Consider the following 16,271-nt stretch of genomic DNA (forward strand, 5'->3'; position numbering starts at 1 on the left):
AGGAGTGGACCTCAACAAGTGGGAAACCCTGGCCTCTGAGCGGCCCGCTTGGAGGCAGCCTGTGCAGCATGGCCTTTCCCAGTTTGAAGAGACACTTGGCCAACAGTCTGAGGCAAAGAGGCAAAGAAGGAAGGCCCATAGCCAGGGAGACAGACCAGGGACAGACTACACTTGCTCCCAGTTTGGAAGGGACTGTCACTCCCAAATCAGCCTCTTCAGCCACACTAGATGCTGTTCCGGAACCACCATTCAGAGCATGATACCACAGTCTTTTGAGACTGAAGGTTGCCAACTCAGCTCCCAACACCAATTGTCATGTGTCGTCGTCCCCCCATGGGCATGCTATTTTTACTGGTTAAAAAAAAAGCTTCCACTGCTTTGTTTTAAGCCATGTTGCCTCCCCATCCTTGGTGTGCTATTTTCTTAGAAAAAATTCAAAAAGGAAACAGAAGAGGAAGCAGACAGGGTCATGGCTGCTTTGACCTTTAATGAGCATAGCAGAGCGAGGATGGTGGAGTTATTTCCAATTACAACTGTTGTGAATGGTCATTGTGCTGACCTTGCACGTCTAGTAATGTCACCAACTCTACCTTCTGCATTTGATATCCTTGAAGTCCAACCACAAGCTTTTTTCTCTATGCCCATGTATTGGTCTGCCAACTAAGGATATACTGTCCCTGCGCAGGATTGTGCTGTAACTGTGTTTCACTTCTGGCATTTAATCACTGTAAGCTTAACTGTCAAGTTTAAGAACACCAGAAGGAATAGACAAGATATGGCAAATGCTTAAATGTGCAAATATAAGACAATCGTGCCAGGACCAATTACATAACAAGGACATGAAATCAAACCAAAGGGAGATGAACACCTATTTTCACCTAGTTTGCACCATGCTATACCCGCAAACTCACTAAGGGCACAATCCTAACCCCTTATGTTAGTGCTTTCCAGCACTGACATAAGGGCAATGCAGTTCCAAGGTAAGGGAACAAACATTCACTCACTTTAAGGAGGCCTCCATGAGTGACACCCAACTGCAGGATGCAGCACATGCCCCATTAGCACCACTATGCCAGTGCTGGAAAGCACTGACATAAGAGGTTAGGATTGCACCCTAAATGGCTTAAGGCAAGCCACTCCCTCTCATCCACAGCTGCATATAGGGATAAAAATATGTACTCATTTTACAGGGTTATTATAAGGATTATGTCAACATAGTACATGTGAAGCATTCAGAAAGCCATATAGTGTTGTTATGTGATATAATGGACCTACAGTGCAATCCTATGAATGCCTGATCAGAAATAAGCCCCATTCAATTCAATGGCACTTACTCCTAGGGAAGTATGTATAGGATTGCAGCCCTAGTCCTGCAAAATACCAGGGAGAATAGGATGCTAAAGAACTGACTGGATACTGATGCTCTTGGTACAAGAGAGAGAATTTTCTAAGGCAAGTGAAAAAAGTAAGGAATTGGAGTTCACTGGAAGAGCACCTTCTTTGCATGGCCAAGGTCCTAGGGTTCAATGCCTGGCATCTCTCAGGCAGGGCAAGACCAATGCCTTGAAACTCAGCTGCAAACCACTGAGGACCGCACTGAGTAGAAGCAACAGACCAAGTTGGCAAAAGGCTGCATTCTTATGACGTAATGGGAGAGAGGGTCCTGAACCTCTTCTATAACTGCAATACAGAAGGTGACAACAGTACAAGAGAGCAAGTGCAAACTCTTGCTTGAAAGAGGAACAGCAAAGACAATCTTCCCTGTTAAGTCTGTTCAGCACAATCAACAAATATTCTAGGGGCACTTTAAAGATAAATTTAGAGCAGCATAAGCTTTCGTGGACTATAAGCCACTACATCAGATACAGTGTATAAAGCATTGTCCTTGATTGACAGGATATGGACACGCTATCTATACACATACACAGCTAGGGAGAAAAAACACAAGCTGTGAATTGTCATGCGAATGGCCATGAAAGGTATAGGCAGGACCAGTGCCAGACTCTTTTGCAACCTAGGCAAGGCTTTGTTGTTACAAAAACTAATGTTTAAAACTCTGCCCCTCATAGTTCAGTACTGCACACCTCTGAAATCTTCACCCTAGGCAGCTGCCTAGTTGGCACATTATCAGTGGCTCTGGGTATAGGTTAAGGTAGCCGTTTCCAAACTTACTTCCTTCTTTTGCAGCAACCTCTTCTTCCTGGCTCTCCTGGGCACCACTATCTTGGATCACATGAGCTCTTGAGTGATTCTCACATGATGTGGTGCCCAGGTGAGCTGGGCAGCGGCCACTGGGGACATCCCACTGTGCCCGTGAGTTCCCTGTGGCACCCTTAGGTGCTGTGGTACAGGATGTACTTCATGCACCTGATGAGGTGGGCTGTAGTCCACAAAAGCCTTTGCTGTAACAAGTGTGCGAGCCTTTAAAGTGTCACAATACTTTCTGCTGTGTTTCCTGCAACAGACTCACTCCTAAAGGTATTTAAAAGGAGGCCCAAGTGATAAAAATGGCAATTGTTATCTGTAGTTCCCCTCAGCCTAAAGGTTACACACAACAAATGAACCTTTACAAAACCAAGTTTTATTGAAAAAAGGTGAATTTGCTTACCATATGCAATTTCCTTTAGCAAAACACCAGAGTATTAGAGTCATTATTTTGGGGAAGGGGGAGGGGACAGCTTTTCAAAGCTGTTCTTTCATGGTTTTCTATACTTTTGATTAATACCTAATCACGTACATGTTAAATGGATGAAAGAAGCTGAATTAGTCTACCATTAACGCAACCCTGAACTCCAAGTGTTCACACACCCACAGGCCTATACCTCCAGCTCCCTTTACCAAAAGTGGCAATACAGAAATCACCTGCAGCATCCGCAATAAGCTCTATCCCAGGGGTGTGAAACTTGTTTCATACAGCAGGTCAAATAGTATTCACGATGCCTGCTGAGGGCCAGAAGTGATGTCATTAAGCAGGAAGTGATGTCATTAAGCAGGTCATAACCAGAAATACACACCTTTTTTTCCTCTCTCAGAAACTCATCAGTTGCAAATTACAGAAGAGAAAATGGCATATTTTCAAGATATGGGAGAGCCCGACTATCATCCGGGCTTCCCTTTCAGCAGTGACACCTCAGCTCAACAGCCAAGAGCAGCTGATGGTGGTGGTGGTGGGAGAGCCTGAGGGCCAAATAAAGACCTTCTGGGGGCCACATTCAGTCCCCAGGCCTTATGTTTGACACCCCTGCTCTATCCTCACTCCCACAGGATGTGGAGGAAGTTTCTACATGCAGACTTGCCCATTCTGCTCTCCTGTAGCAGCTGCTTCACCCTTGGAGCCCCCTGAAAAGTCATTCCTTGTGTTCCGGGGGCCCTCCAGAATAGGTGCCTGCAACCATTTTGGGAAATTCCTGCCTTCTCCTGCTGTGCACTATCCCAGTCCACTCCCGTGACTCCCAAGAGGGCTCTGGGGACTGTTATGGAGAGTGGGGAAGTTTGCTTGTGCAAAATTTTCTTCCACCTGTAGGAGTTACAATACAATCTAACGGTCTGAAGTCACAGTCAGCAGCAGCATCACATTCTCTCCAGCAAGTGATCCTCCAAGTGCATTCAAAAAAAAGCTTCCATTTGTTCCTTCCATCCTGCTCTCCAGACTTCAAAATTCAAAATTCAAAATGATGCGGAGAAGACCTTTTTCTCAATTTCTTTATTACTGTTTTCCTTTACACACTGATCCCCAGGAAAGAAGAGACCCTGAAATGCCTTACAATCAAACATATACAAAATAATCAAACTGATCTGGGGCCCAGCAACTCCATTCAGATAACACACTGAACAGGATTTGGATGGAGACATTCAGCAATTCCATTTTTGTGTATTTTTTTCCTCCGAATTGCATCACTAGGCTTCTTCTTTTTTAAAGGTCACTTCCTTCTACCCCAGGAATTTCGTATGCCTTCCTTGGGCTATCAATTTTCCCGTTGCCTTGTTTGTTAAATCCACACTAGCAAATGCCAAGCTTCTTCCTTGCTTCAGAATCTCAGCAGTGATCAAGATTTCCTCTCCGATCTTAGCTGCTGACATATAGCTTGAATGGAGAAGAAAGGTTTTGCATGTTAAAACAAGGGCCAATGTATCTATACTCAGTATTCACTTTTAACCTTCATCTGAGGTTGAAATGCAAGAATCAGTTTGATTTTTTCTATGTCTGTCTTTTCTGCTCTTAAAACAACAAAATACCTTGACCCAAAACCACACTGTGGTGCTATTACTAGTGTGATCCACCTATGGATGGGGCAGAACATAGTTCTTGGTTACAACCTGGCAGTTAAGGATGAATGCACGGTGCTGGATTTATAGCACAATCCTATGCATGTGCTTTCAGAAGCAAGTTCAGTGGGGTCAGTGGGACTTACTCCTATGTAAGTGTGCATAGGATTGCAGATTTAGGTCCAAATCCTAACCCACTTTCCAGAACTGGCATAGCTGTGCCAATGGGATGTGTGCTGCATCCTGCAGTTGTGTGGCACTCATGGAGGCTTCCTCAAAGTAAGGGCATATTTGTTCCCTTACATTGGAGCTGCATCACCCTTATGTTGGTGCTGGAAAGTGGGTTAGGGTTGTGCCCTTAGAGTCAGGTTTGTCTGCACCAGCCACAAAGCTCACTAGCAGCCCACTCCTACGCAGCTTTCCAGCTCTGAGGCAGCAGTGCCAATAGTGCTAAGAGAGGAGGTGGTAACAGGGAACCCCGAGGCCTGAGTCAGTCAAGCTTGGGGCCCATTGCAAGGCTGCAGTGTCAGGGTCAGGGTGGCACAGCAGCAAAGCTCAGAATCCAAGGGAGGGGAGTTAGTGAGTCATCCTGGTCCTCCTCTACCTGGCTGGATGAGTTGACCTCCCCAGATTGAACTCCAGGCCTGCCCCACTTGTGGCCTTAGTCGGACCCTGAGCTCCATGGTGCTGGGCTGGCTCGCTCCCCTCACCACCAGTGGGTTCTTAAGCTTGGCTGTCTGCTATGCCTCTTCACCAGGCCCAGCTGACCTCCTGCAATCCCTGGACATGCTTCCCTGTAGCTTTAAAACAAATCTTGCCTATTAGATACCTACGTAATGTTCATATCTACACTGACTCCAGGTGCTCCTCTTTCAGTGTACAATAAGGCAGCCGTTGACACTACGTCCACTAAAGTAGCAGTCAGGCCTCCGTGCAGAGTCCCTCCTCGGTTTGTATGCTCTTCTTCCACTTTCATTTCACAGACAACTTTGCCAGGGCTCGCAGAAAGGAGAGTCATCTGGAAGCAGGGGGTGGGGAAAGAACAGAAACCACACTCTGTGAAGCCTGAGTATTTTTCTATATATGTGACCAAACTGAAATTCAGTGTTTATCCATTTAAAATATTTACCTGTTGCCTTTGGCCTGGGCATAAGCTTCCAAAAGTGGTCAATAATAATACATCAGATACAACAAAAATAAAAACAGCAAGGCCTTAGAATAAATAATCTCCCTCCCCTTCCTCTGTGGTTCTCCCCCCCAATGTTAATTTTTAGATGGTAAACACCCCCTGCTCACTTAAGCTTTACAAAAGTTGCAGCACATTGATTGTATAACAATAAACAATAATAATGCATTTGGGCAAGTGTGAGCTCTCAGGAGTAAACTGGACATGTATAATTAGTTGAGTGAGAAGACTTTTTTTGTATATTTCAGGAGCAAGTAATAAATGTAAATTTGCACTTCCTTTCTCAAAAAGATAAATAAAAAAGAGAAGATGTTAAGCTATACAGCAGGGGTGCCCAAACCCCAGCCCTGGGGCCACTTGCAGCCCTCCAGCACTCTCAATGCGGCCCTTAGGGAGCCCCCAGCCTCCAATGAGCCTCTGGCCCTCTGGAGATTTGTTGGAGCCCGCACTGGCCTGACGCAACTGCTCTCAGTGTGAGGGCGACTGTTTGACCACTCGCATGAGCTGTGGGTTGAGGGCTGTCTCTACTGCTTGCTGTTTCATGTCTGTGATGCAGTAGTGGCAGCAAAGGAAAGGCCAGCCTTGCTTTGTGCAAGGCCTTTTATTGGTCTTGTGCTATTGCAAGACCTTCATTCATTCATTTTAATTCATCTTTAATATATTCATTTATGTAAACTTATGTAAATTTATTCAAATTTTAAATGTAAATTGATTCTTTTTTCCCCCTGGCCCCCAACACAGTGTCAGAGAGATGATGGGGCCCTCCTGCCAAAAACTTTGGACACCCCTGCTATACAGTAATAAATTGGTGAAGAGGCTACACTCATACAATGAAAGTGTGGATGTGCATTGTGAAGAGAAAGGGTGGCCTCCTAGAATAAAAAGATGGGGGGAAGCAGTAAGGGAAATTAATGTCCGCTGTTCAGCCATAAAGTTCACTAGAGGAATCCTACACAAATTTAACACAGTTGTAAGTCCCATTCAACACAATCAGGCTTGTTTCTGAGTAGACATGCAAACGCTTGCACCACATGTGATCTGGGCCCAGCTGCTCTCTCTCAGCCTAGCCCAGTGCTTCCCAAACTTTTTAGCACTGGGACCCACTTTTTAAAATGACAATCTATCGTGACCCACTAGATAAAAAAGATCTAGAAAGAAATATCTTTTATTTATTCATAAAAATTAATAACCAGAGTTTTGGCTCCTGAGGCTGCTAGAGACCTTACAGACAGTATGCTTGTGAAGATGTTTGCTAGATACTCTGCAGAAACTGAGTTCAAGAACTGTTTCCCCAAACCTTTACAGTCATTTCAAGGTACTCAGAAGGCTGAACCGGAGAGCAAGATGTGCAGTTCCAGGCCATACAAAAAGCTGAAATGGGGTTCATATGTGATCTATGGCACTACAGAAAATAGGAAAATGTGACATTTTAATTTGGAGATATTAAGATTATCTCATACCACAGGTTAGCATTCCAGCTAATGATAAAGTTGGGTGTTGGGAGAGTTAGGACAGACAAAACAAAATGTTTCTTTACCCAGCATGTAATTGGTCTGTGGAACTCCTTGCCACAGGCAGTGGTGATGGCATCTTGCCTAGATGCCTTTAAGAGGGGATTGGACAAATTTCTGGAGGAAAAGTTCATCACAGGTTACAAGCCATGGTAGGTATGCGCAAGTTCCTGATTTTAGAGGTAGGCTGCCTCTGATTGCCAGATGCAGGAGAGGGCACCAGGACGCAGGTTGTGTCTGTTTCTTGTGTGCTCCACAAGTGTGTGGGGCATTTGGTGGGCCACTCTGAGATACAGGAAGCTGGACTAGATGGGCCTTTGGCCTGATCCAGTGGGGCTCTTCTTATGTTCCTCTGCAAACTGGGCAAGGGTGCTTGCAAAGATTTAGATTTTTCTAACGTTTCAAAAACTTTCCGCAACCCAGTTTGGGAAACTCAGGCCTAGCCTATTCTGCAAGGCTGTCATGGGGATAGAACAGGTGGGGTCACATATGCCTGAGCTATTTAGAAGAAAGGTGGGAATAGGATGTAAATGCAGCAACCAGACTAATTCATATTTTTAGAAGGTTCCCCAAAGGGAGACCTTTAGTATCTTTCCTGCCTTATATTCCATCACCACGGTAACTAAAACTGGCTGTGTGAGGGAAAATTGCTGGTCCTGCTGCACAGTGATTAATTAAGCACTGTACAACAGGAAAGGCAACTTTGTGGCTTTTGAATGTATGTTACTTTTGGATAGAAACTTCCCTCCCAGAAAGAGTGGGACCTTGGCTGATTTGACTTACCTGCCTTAATCCTAAATACATTTAGTAGTTAGTAGCCCAGCAGGACTTACACCCAAGTGTGTTTAGACTGGAGCAGTGGTTCTCACACATTTAGCACCGGGACCCACTTTTTAGAATGATAAACCTGTCAGGACCCACTGGAAGTGATGTCATGACCAGAAGTGACATCATCAAGCAGGAAAATTTTTACATATCCTCGGCTGCAATCCTTCTCACACTTACCCTGGAGTAAATTTCATTTACTATCATTGTTCAAAGACTATACAGAATAGCTTGTTAAAAGTACAGGCCTGTAACATTTCCCCATATGCAGTCACATACCATGGCAGCATCAAGTCTTAATATATTAAAAATAAATTATTGAAGTGAATGGGGACCCACCTGAAATTGGCTCGCGACCCACCTAGTGGGTCCAGACTCACAGCTTGAGAAACACTGATCTGGAGCTTTAGCCACACAGAGGTTCCACTTCCACATAGGAAAAAAGGTCCAATCGCTCCCCACAGGCTGCAATCCTATGCACACTTTCCTGGGAGTAAGCCCAACTTAACACAATAAGGCTTACTTCTGAGTAGACCTGCACAGGATTGTGCTGTCAGCCTCCCTACAAGCTTCGGAGGGTACAGCAGGTTCAGCTTCCAACAGCCCCCCAAAACTTTGCAGGCCTAACTTGCCAAGGTCACCCTGGAAGAGACAGCCCAGCCAAGAGGAGGGGACGAGAGCCCTGCATCGCTTTACCTTGTGCAACACCCGATCAAAGCCTGGCGATTCCTGCAGGGCTTTCATCACCGCCCGGAGGGACTGCATGGTGAGGTGACTCATGGCTCACGAGCGGGTGGCGCTCCACTCCGGCGAGGCGCCAGTCAATCAAGCCCCTCTCGCTCCAGCAGCAGAGGCAAGGAGCAGGATTGATTCACGCGCCCCGAACGAGTGTCGCCTCGTGGCCACGCCCCCGCCGCGTCCTAAGTTGCTACACTGCGTTCTATCGCCGAACGTTCGCTTCGGAACGTTCGAATCCGCTTCCTGCCTGTTGCGGGCCTCCCAAGCGCGCTGCCGGGAGAACCATCGTCGCGCCTGCGCCACCCCTGAGTCAAGGGGCGTGGAGTTCGCAGGCTGGGACCTCCTGGAAGCTGTTCTGGTCTCTGGAGCAGCGAGGAAGATGCAGGCGGACGCTGTGGCCGGAGGGGAGAAGCTGGAAGCTCCGGAGGGGCAGCCCCTGATACAGTCTCCGGGGAAGGAGGAAGAGGAGGAGGAAGCAAAGCGGCGATCGGAGCTGGAGAAGCACCGCAGGGCCCTGTGCTCGGAGTTCGCAGCCATCACCAGCAGCGACGTCGCCGTGGCTCAGTGCTACCTGGCGGAGAATGACTGGGAGATGCAAGTCAGTCCGGGCTCCTGATGTTCTCTAGGGCTGCAGCGCCAGCCACGCTTTCCTGGGAGTAAGCCCCATTAGCTATCATGGGACTTTCTTCTGAGGAGACCTGCGTAGGCTTGGGCTCTAGATCCCCCTGCTTTGTGTGTGTTTGGTTCTAGCTTGATTTGCAGCCTCACCTTTTGCTTTCCTTTCAGAGGGCGCTGAATTCTTATTTTGAGCCACCCATCAATGAGCAAGATATAGGTGGGATCCTCCAGTCTCTTCCAGTAAGGGAGACCTTGTAAGTAGTTCATCTGTGGCCTTTAGCCTCTAGCCCAGGGGGTGTCAAACAATAAGGCCCGTGGGCCGAATGCAGCCCCCAGAAGCCCCGTTATAACTGGGCTTTCCTGGAGTGATAATTGGGCTCTCTCAGATCTTGGAAACTTGAACAGGATTTGCACTCTTTCTCTTCTGTCATTTGCAGCTAATGAATTCCTGTGTGAGAACAAAGTGCTTATTTCTGACCATCATTTGCTTAATGATGTCACTTCTTGCTTAATGATGTCACCACTGGCCCTCAGCCGGCACCATGACTGCTAACTTATGTATGTTAAGTTTGACATCCTAATGTATGACGGCCTAATGTTTGACGGCCTAATGTATGACATGAGTTTGACATCCTTGCTGTAGCCCATGGCCCAAGAATCTGGGGAAGAAGGCTAAAGATACGATTTATGCTGCAATCCTGTATGCACTTATCTGAGATTAAGTCCCAAGGAGCTTATTCAGCACTAACCCAAGACTTCCTGAGGTTGCATGTCAAATGCTGCCCCCCCTTTATCCAGTGATGTGCCATCTTCTGCTCCCCCACTCTCCAAGCTCAGCACTCTCTTTCCCTCTGTATTTTGTCTTTAAATGTATTTATTTAAATGTGTATCCTCCCCTTTCCCCACTTACATGTAGCTGGAAAAACATATTTCTCGTAACAGGTCAAAGTTCTTGTTTCTTGCACTTTCTGTTTCTTACCTGGTTTTGGCCAGATAAACAAATTTCTAAAGCCAATATCCAATATTGGCCAGTATTTGCATTCATATCCAAATAATGCAAGCTACTCTCACCCATGCTGGAAATTGATTTTGACTTTCATGAACTGCTTGAACTGTATTCAAGATGAACACAGATATAACACCTTTATATGTAGGCCATTTTTGGAAGACAAATATATAATTTCTTGCCAGACAAACACTGTGTATACTATGTCTCACTTTGTCTATGTGCTTTCTAGTGTTGACCTAACAGATGATTCAGCTACCAGTAGCGAAGCATCTTCTGTGGTGAGAGACGTTGGTTTCAACCTGCAGGAAGATGATGGCACACTTTCATTAATTACCTGGAATATAGATGGTCTGGATTCAAGTCATCTACCAGAAAGGGCTCGAGGAGTCTGCTCCTATCTAGCTTTGTAAGTACTGCTCCAAGCATGTCTGAAAGAATGGACATAACATCTGTGCTATTGGCTATTTTTTTCTTTTTTCCTAAAAGTTTAAATGTGGAGATCTCTAAAACGTTTGACTATTTAACCTGGAGTTGTATCCTGATGTCATCCTCGGCTAGTGGGAGAAGCCCCATTTCTGCAAGAAGCATAATTTTTGCCAAGTCTTCTTTTCTCTTTGGAACTCCTTGTGCTCCCCAAATATTCACTTATTTTTAAAATATATACAGCACCCTTTGCAACATGGGCTTATGGTGGCTTACAAAACATATTTAAGTATAATAAAAAAACTTCATATAACAAAAAAAAATTACCCACTAATGAAAAATAAAACTATAAAAAGATATGCTAATGCCTGACAGAAAAACCAGATTAAATCTGGTATTGGAATATAAATTAGAATGCTGATAGCTGTTTCAGAGGAAGGGTTCTATACAGCAGGGGCCACCTCTAAGAAGACCTTCAAACTAATTCTTGCTCACTGGATATCTGATGATGGTGGAACCCATAAGAGAGCCTCCCTAAAAGATCTTAATGGGGAGGAAAGGTGGGGGAAGGTGATTTTTCAAGTAGCCCTGGCTCTAGGGCTTTAAAGGCAATAACCAGCACTTTGATTATGCTCAGAAACAAACTAGCAACCAATGCGGACTTAATAACAGAGGTGTAGCACAGTAACAAAGTCTTCCATCACAGATCCTCACAAATAGGAAATCTGTCTTTAGGGCAACTGTGGAGACATAGTTCCAGTGCTGAGCAATTTGCATGTGTGAAACACTCCTTTCTTGCACAGTGTTCCACCTTGTATCAGACTGTACTTTCAGTGTATGCAGTGCACATGTTCAGTGAGTCATGAAGCTATAGGTATTAAGTAATGTAGATGCATGTGTGAATCAGCCAACTGATTACTTTAAAAGAGTCCAGGAAATCAACTCTTGCTCTATTAAAACAATGCAAGACTGCAGTAAACAGTAGCCATTAGTCCTTATCAGTGAGGTTATGCCAACTTTTATGATCATTATTGCTTGTTAGTGCTAATGGGATTTTGCTTTGCGTTCCATTGTAAGTTCATCTTTCTCATTCAGATACAGCCCAGATGTGGTATTTTTACAGGAGGTTATTCCTGAGTACTTCAACTATCTACAGAAGAGAGCAGTAACTTACACAATTATTCCAGGTATTTTACAGTTCCAGGTTTATTTAAAAGTTATACTGCATTGAGCTGCAATAATTAAATTGCTATTTTGTGACTTGCTCTGTGTGAGGGCACCATGTGGGATGAAGTCAGCAGAGGCTTCTCTCAGACAAGGATGAAAATCCACAACAGCTTTGCCAACTTTCTGAAAAGAGTGGAGACCAAACTTCGTATTATGCTAATAATATGCTAGTTTTTCTGTGCTAAAGAACAATTGTCAGGGAACCCCAATCCAGATGAAGGCTATGACAGTGGGAGGGGATTTTAATCCTTTGTCCTCTTTATCATCCCAGTTGGAGAAACCTGTAGCTGCTGTTTGACCTCAGAGGAGATCTTCCATTGGTACCATTGGGATCTTTCATCTCAGTCAAACAACAGTTGGGGAAGGGATTGGTAACCCAATGGTGGCAAAGGATTTAAGCTTCCACTCCTGCCACAGCAGACACTGATCCAAATTGGGATCCACGTAGCTACTATTTAACCCAGAAAAACTAACCAGGTGAGAACCAAACATTGACTTAACATGTATTTTGATCCTGACTATCATTTATTATGTGGCATTTCTGAATGCTGGATGCTGACTTTTCTTGTATTTTCTCTCTCTAGGTAATACAGATGGTTATTTTAGTGCCATCATGTTGAAAAAATCAAGAGTAAAACTTTTAAGATCTGAAATAATACCCTTCCCAACAACTGCCATGATGAGAAATTTATTAACAGTATATGTGAGTGAGTTGTTCAGTATTGTGTATCTAGTTCATGGATATTAGAATTTGTTAATCTAAAATTAAAATTGCAAACATGTCCACCTCTTCAAACTATTGGACATTTCTTTCCATATTTGTGTGGAAGGGGAAAAAAATGGCCTACTTTTCAAGTGTGTTATCAGTGGACAAAGAAAAGAAGAACAAGTTTCAGAACAAGCATCTCATTAAAATGCCATAAAACTTAAAACAACTTGCATGTTATTAGAACATATTGGTGTCTTTTGAGATATTAAAGGGGGCATCACAGCTTATAATTTAATAAACCAAAGCTATGATGTGCTTAGAGGAATCTGCCTTTTTTATATGCCTGTTTAATTAAACTTTTTCCTTGATGTCCAACCGAGATTAGCTCCCAAAGTGGGTTATCTAATAACCATGCAGATTAGAACATACGGGATAAACAGAAGTGTTTGTGGTTGACTTTTCTGGCTCCTGGTAGTTGGTGACCCAGGTTCTCTAATGTGTTTCTTTTCTATTTTCTATTATAGTAATTTACCAGATCAAAAATACCATCCCAAAATTGAACAACCATGTTTTTACTTCAGTGACTAAAGAGGAAATGTTTTTCACTACTTGTTTAAAACTGGCTCCTAAAATTAGCAGTCGAAGTAATTGAGGGCATAGTCCAAATAAGGGGATGGGCCCAGCAGTGTCATAAAAATGCCTAAAAGCACTTTTGTATCACCAAGGGGAGGCTGTCGCACAAATGTGCACTGACCTCTACAAGTCGACCAAAGCCCCATGGGGCCAGTTTTTGAGGTAGGACCATGCTGGCTGACTCAGTTCAGTGCAGGGGTTTGGGGAGGGACGACGGAGCATGAGATGGAGGTGTTTTGGGGTGGGGCAGGATGGGTGCATAGGCAGGCCATGGGTGAAGGAGGGATGGGGTCAGGATCAGGTACTTGTGCTGGATTCTAATGCTGGTCCTGGGCAGCCCAGAGCAGCTCCAAGCAGTGGTGTAGCTAATGTAGCTAAGATGGTGTAGCCCGGTGCCAAGCTCAAAATGATGCCTCAGAAGTGATGTCACAACTGGAAGTAACGTCACACTCGGACTTTTTAAAAAGTGAAAATTTGGGGGCAGCCTGCTTCCAGCAGCTCGCCACCCACTTGTTCTGCTACCTCCCCCAAGCCAGTGGCATAGCTAAGGCATCTGTCTCTACCTGGAGTCAAAGAAGATTTGTAGTCCCCGCTCCAAGACAAAACCAAATTTAATTAAGTAAATAAATAAAAAGTATGTCCCTGATTGGTTCGAGACATTGTGCTAGGGTAGGGGTCTCCAAACCCTGGCCCAAGGGCCTGAACACAGAAGAGACCTGATCTTGCAGGTTGCAGTTTAAGGAAACTGAACAGTATACAGGGGGAGAAGCTAGAGGGCAGAATGTGATGAGTATAGTTGGATTGGAAAGAAAATGAGGTTGGAGTGCTATAAATCCAATAGTATGTTTCTTCACACTTTGCATTGTGTTCCTCCAACAGGCAACCCTATCTGGCAATGAGCTCTGCCTTATGACTTCTCATCTGGAGAGCACCAAGGGTCATGCTGAAGAGCGTATCAACCAGCTAAAACAGGTGCTTAAGAAGATGCAGGAGATACCAGAATCCACAACTGTGATATTTGGAGGAGATACAAACTTGAGAGACAAAGAGGTGAATTGCAGTAAAGCTGCTTAGTATTTTTTTACTTTGCTTCAGACAAGTCCTCATCAACATTTTTTATGTGGCTCTTCTTGGTCTTCTGTAGATGACAGTTGCTTTTCTCATAGATCACTTGCACTTAGCAGAACTTTATTTTAAAATAGCTTATTCTTGGTTCTCCTTTATCATGGGGGGGATGAGGTTTGGGTAACACAGTGTTGTGTTGCCACATCTAGCTCAGAGATAGAATACATGTGTTGCATACAGAAAGTCCCACATTGAATCCCTGGCATCTCCAGTTAGGCTGGTAAAGATCTTGTCTGAAACCCTGAAGTCAGTGAAGATAATACTGAACTAGACTGATAGGCTCTGTATACAATAGGATCTGTATAAGGTTACTTCATATTCCTGATAATGCATTCCCTAACTATAACTGTGTTGTTGGGAAGGATGATTTCCACCCCATCTGATAAGAAATACTTTCTGGTGAACTGTTGGCTCAGTGATTTCACACTAAAATAAAGTATCACAAAGAGAACCCCCCCCCCCCTTTAAAGGCAAAATAAGGATGAGTGGTTTGCTTGGAAAGGCTTACCCTTGTTTTTAACTTAAGCTATTTCAGCCCAACATTGCATAGATGCAACAGGAACCAAATGTGTACACCTGTGGGCCAGGCAAAAATGGGTTAAATGAAAATGACATAGTGAAGCTACACGAGTCTTTAGCACAGTTTTGAGGTTCCTCTGAGATGGCTTATACAAATTGGTAAAGGTTAGAAACAAATTCATACAGATTTTTCATGACAGATTTTTCATGTAAATCTTGTACGTGCAATGTTTTACAAACATCTTAAGTTTAATATGTTAATTTTGTTTATTATCGGGTAAGGATCATTACTCAGTGGTAAAGCACCTGCACAGGGTCCCAGTTTGTCACTGGTAATTCCAGGTAGGGCTGGGAAAGGTCCCTGTCTGAAATCCTGCAGAACCACTTTGAGTCAGAGTAGATGGACCAGTTGGATGAACCAGTGGTCTGGCTCGGTACAAGGCAATTGCATATATTTATCAGGGGGGAAATTTATTTTTATTGATGCATTTTTCTCTCCATCAGGTTGCTCAAATAGGCGGCTTACCTAAGGACATTCTGGACATCTGGGAATTCTTGGGCAAGCCAAAACATTGCCACTACACATGGGATATGAGCCAAAACACTAACCTGAATATAGCTGCTAAGTGCAAATTGAGGTTTGATCGCCTGTTCCTTCGAGCTGCTTCCACTGGTGGACAAATTGTTCCCCAGAGCTTGGATTTAATTGGACTGGAAAAACTAGACTGTGGCATGTTTCCTAGTGATCACTGGGGTCTGCTGTGCAATTTTGATGTGGTACTATAAGGAAAGAAGCTTTTAAGTGCTATATATTGCTTTTAAAAGACCTTGTTTGTGCTCTTCCTGTTTTTCACAGATCGTGCTAAATTTTAAGCCAGTTTTAGAACTTGTTTTTTAAGTTTTCGTTCCCGTGAGGTGATTCACTCCCTAAATCCTTGTTGAAATCTCTGTCTAATAAAAGGGGCAGTCGAAATTACTGTGGCAAACACTCTCATTTTCTTTCTGATTGTATGCATACCAGGAGTTCTTTTATGTAATTCCTGTCCCCAGCTGATAGATAAAAATGCAATATGTTTCATATAGCTTTCCCCCAATTAGCGCAGAATCGCTGAATGCATTTTTCTCTCTCAGATCATCTTGTATTATACTTGATAAAATAAAGCTGATTTTAATATTCTTCTTGACAGTGTTTGTTTTCTGGTAGATGATATGGAAAAATTGCAATCTTTCATTTCAGTGGACTGATACTCTTATAGCTATAGGTATATTGCTATAATTCTCTTTATAAAGAAAAAGCTGTTGGTTTAGGGTAAGTTAAAATCTGTTAAATTGCCAACCATTTCGGATAGCCCTGGCCATGTAATCAAAGCAAACTCCCTAGCCAATTTCATCTGCTGGAGATTTATAGACCAGGAAAAAGAAAGCAGTGATCAGTAGGTGGCCAGAAGATCAAATTGTGATTGTCCATTGGGAGGTAATCTT

The 16,271-nt window shown here is 43.9% G+C and overlaps 2 protein-coding genes across 3 annotated transcripts; one reads left to right on the plus strand and one right to left on the minus strand.

Moving 5' to 3' along the window:
- Positions 1-3,688: 3,688 nt before the first annotated feature.
- ACOT13 (acyl-CoA thioesterase 13) lies at positions 3,689-8,815 on the minus strand. Of its 2 annotated transcripts, none has more exons than XM_066624911.1 (3): positions 8,485-8,815; positions 5,100-5,284; positions 3,689-4,084 (listed from the first exon to the last, which is right to left on the minus strand). In XM_066624911.1, the coding sequence occupies exons 1-3, from the start codon at positions 8,566-8,568 to the stop codon at positions 3,931-3,933; spliced, it is 423 nt and encodes a 140-aa protein (XP_066481008.1). In that variant the 5' UTR covers positions 8,569-8,815; the 3' UTR covers positions 3,689-3,930. The 2 variants fall into 2 exon arrangements, with proteins under 2 accessions (XP_066481008.1, XP_066481006.1); XM_066624909.1 differs by lacking the exon at positions 8,485-8,815 and adding an exon at positions 8,128-8,432.
- TDP2 (tyrosyl-DNA phosphodiesterase 2) lies at positions 8,741-15,966 on the plus strand. The gene is made up of 7 exons (XM_066624908.1): positions 8,741-9,124; positions 9,313-9,398; positions 10,383-10,559; positions 11,672-11,763; positions 12,388-12,506; positions 14,025-14,195; positions 15,294-15,966. Exons 1-7 carry the CDS (start codon positions 8,906-8,908, stop codon positions 15,573-15,575), a joined length of 1,146 nt encoding a protein of 381 aa, XP_066481005.1. The 5' UTR covers positions 8,741-8,905; the 3' UTR covers positions 15,576-15,966.
- The last annotated feature ends 305 nt before the right edge of the window (positions 15,967-16,271 follow it).

Source organism: Tiliqua scincoides, chromosome 4 (genome assembly GCF_035046505.1).
Source record: "Tiliqua scincoides isolate rTilSci1 chromosome 4, rTilSci1.hap2, whole genome shotgun sequence".
NCBI lineage: Eukaryota > Metazoa > Chordata > Lepidosauria > Squamata > Scincidae > Tiliqua > Tiliqua scincoides.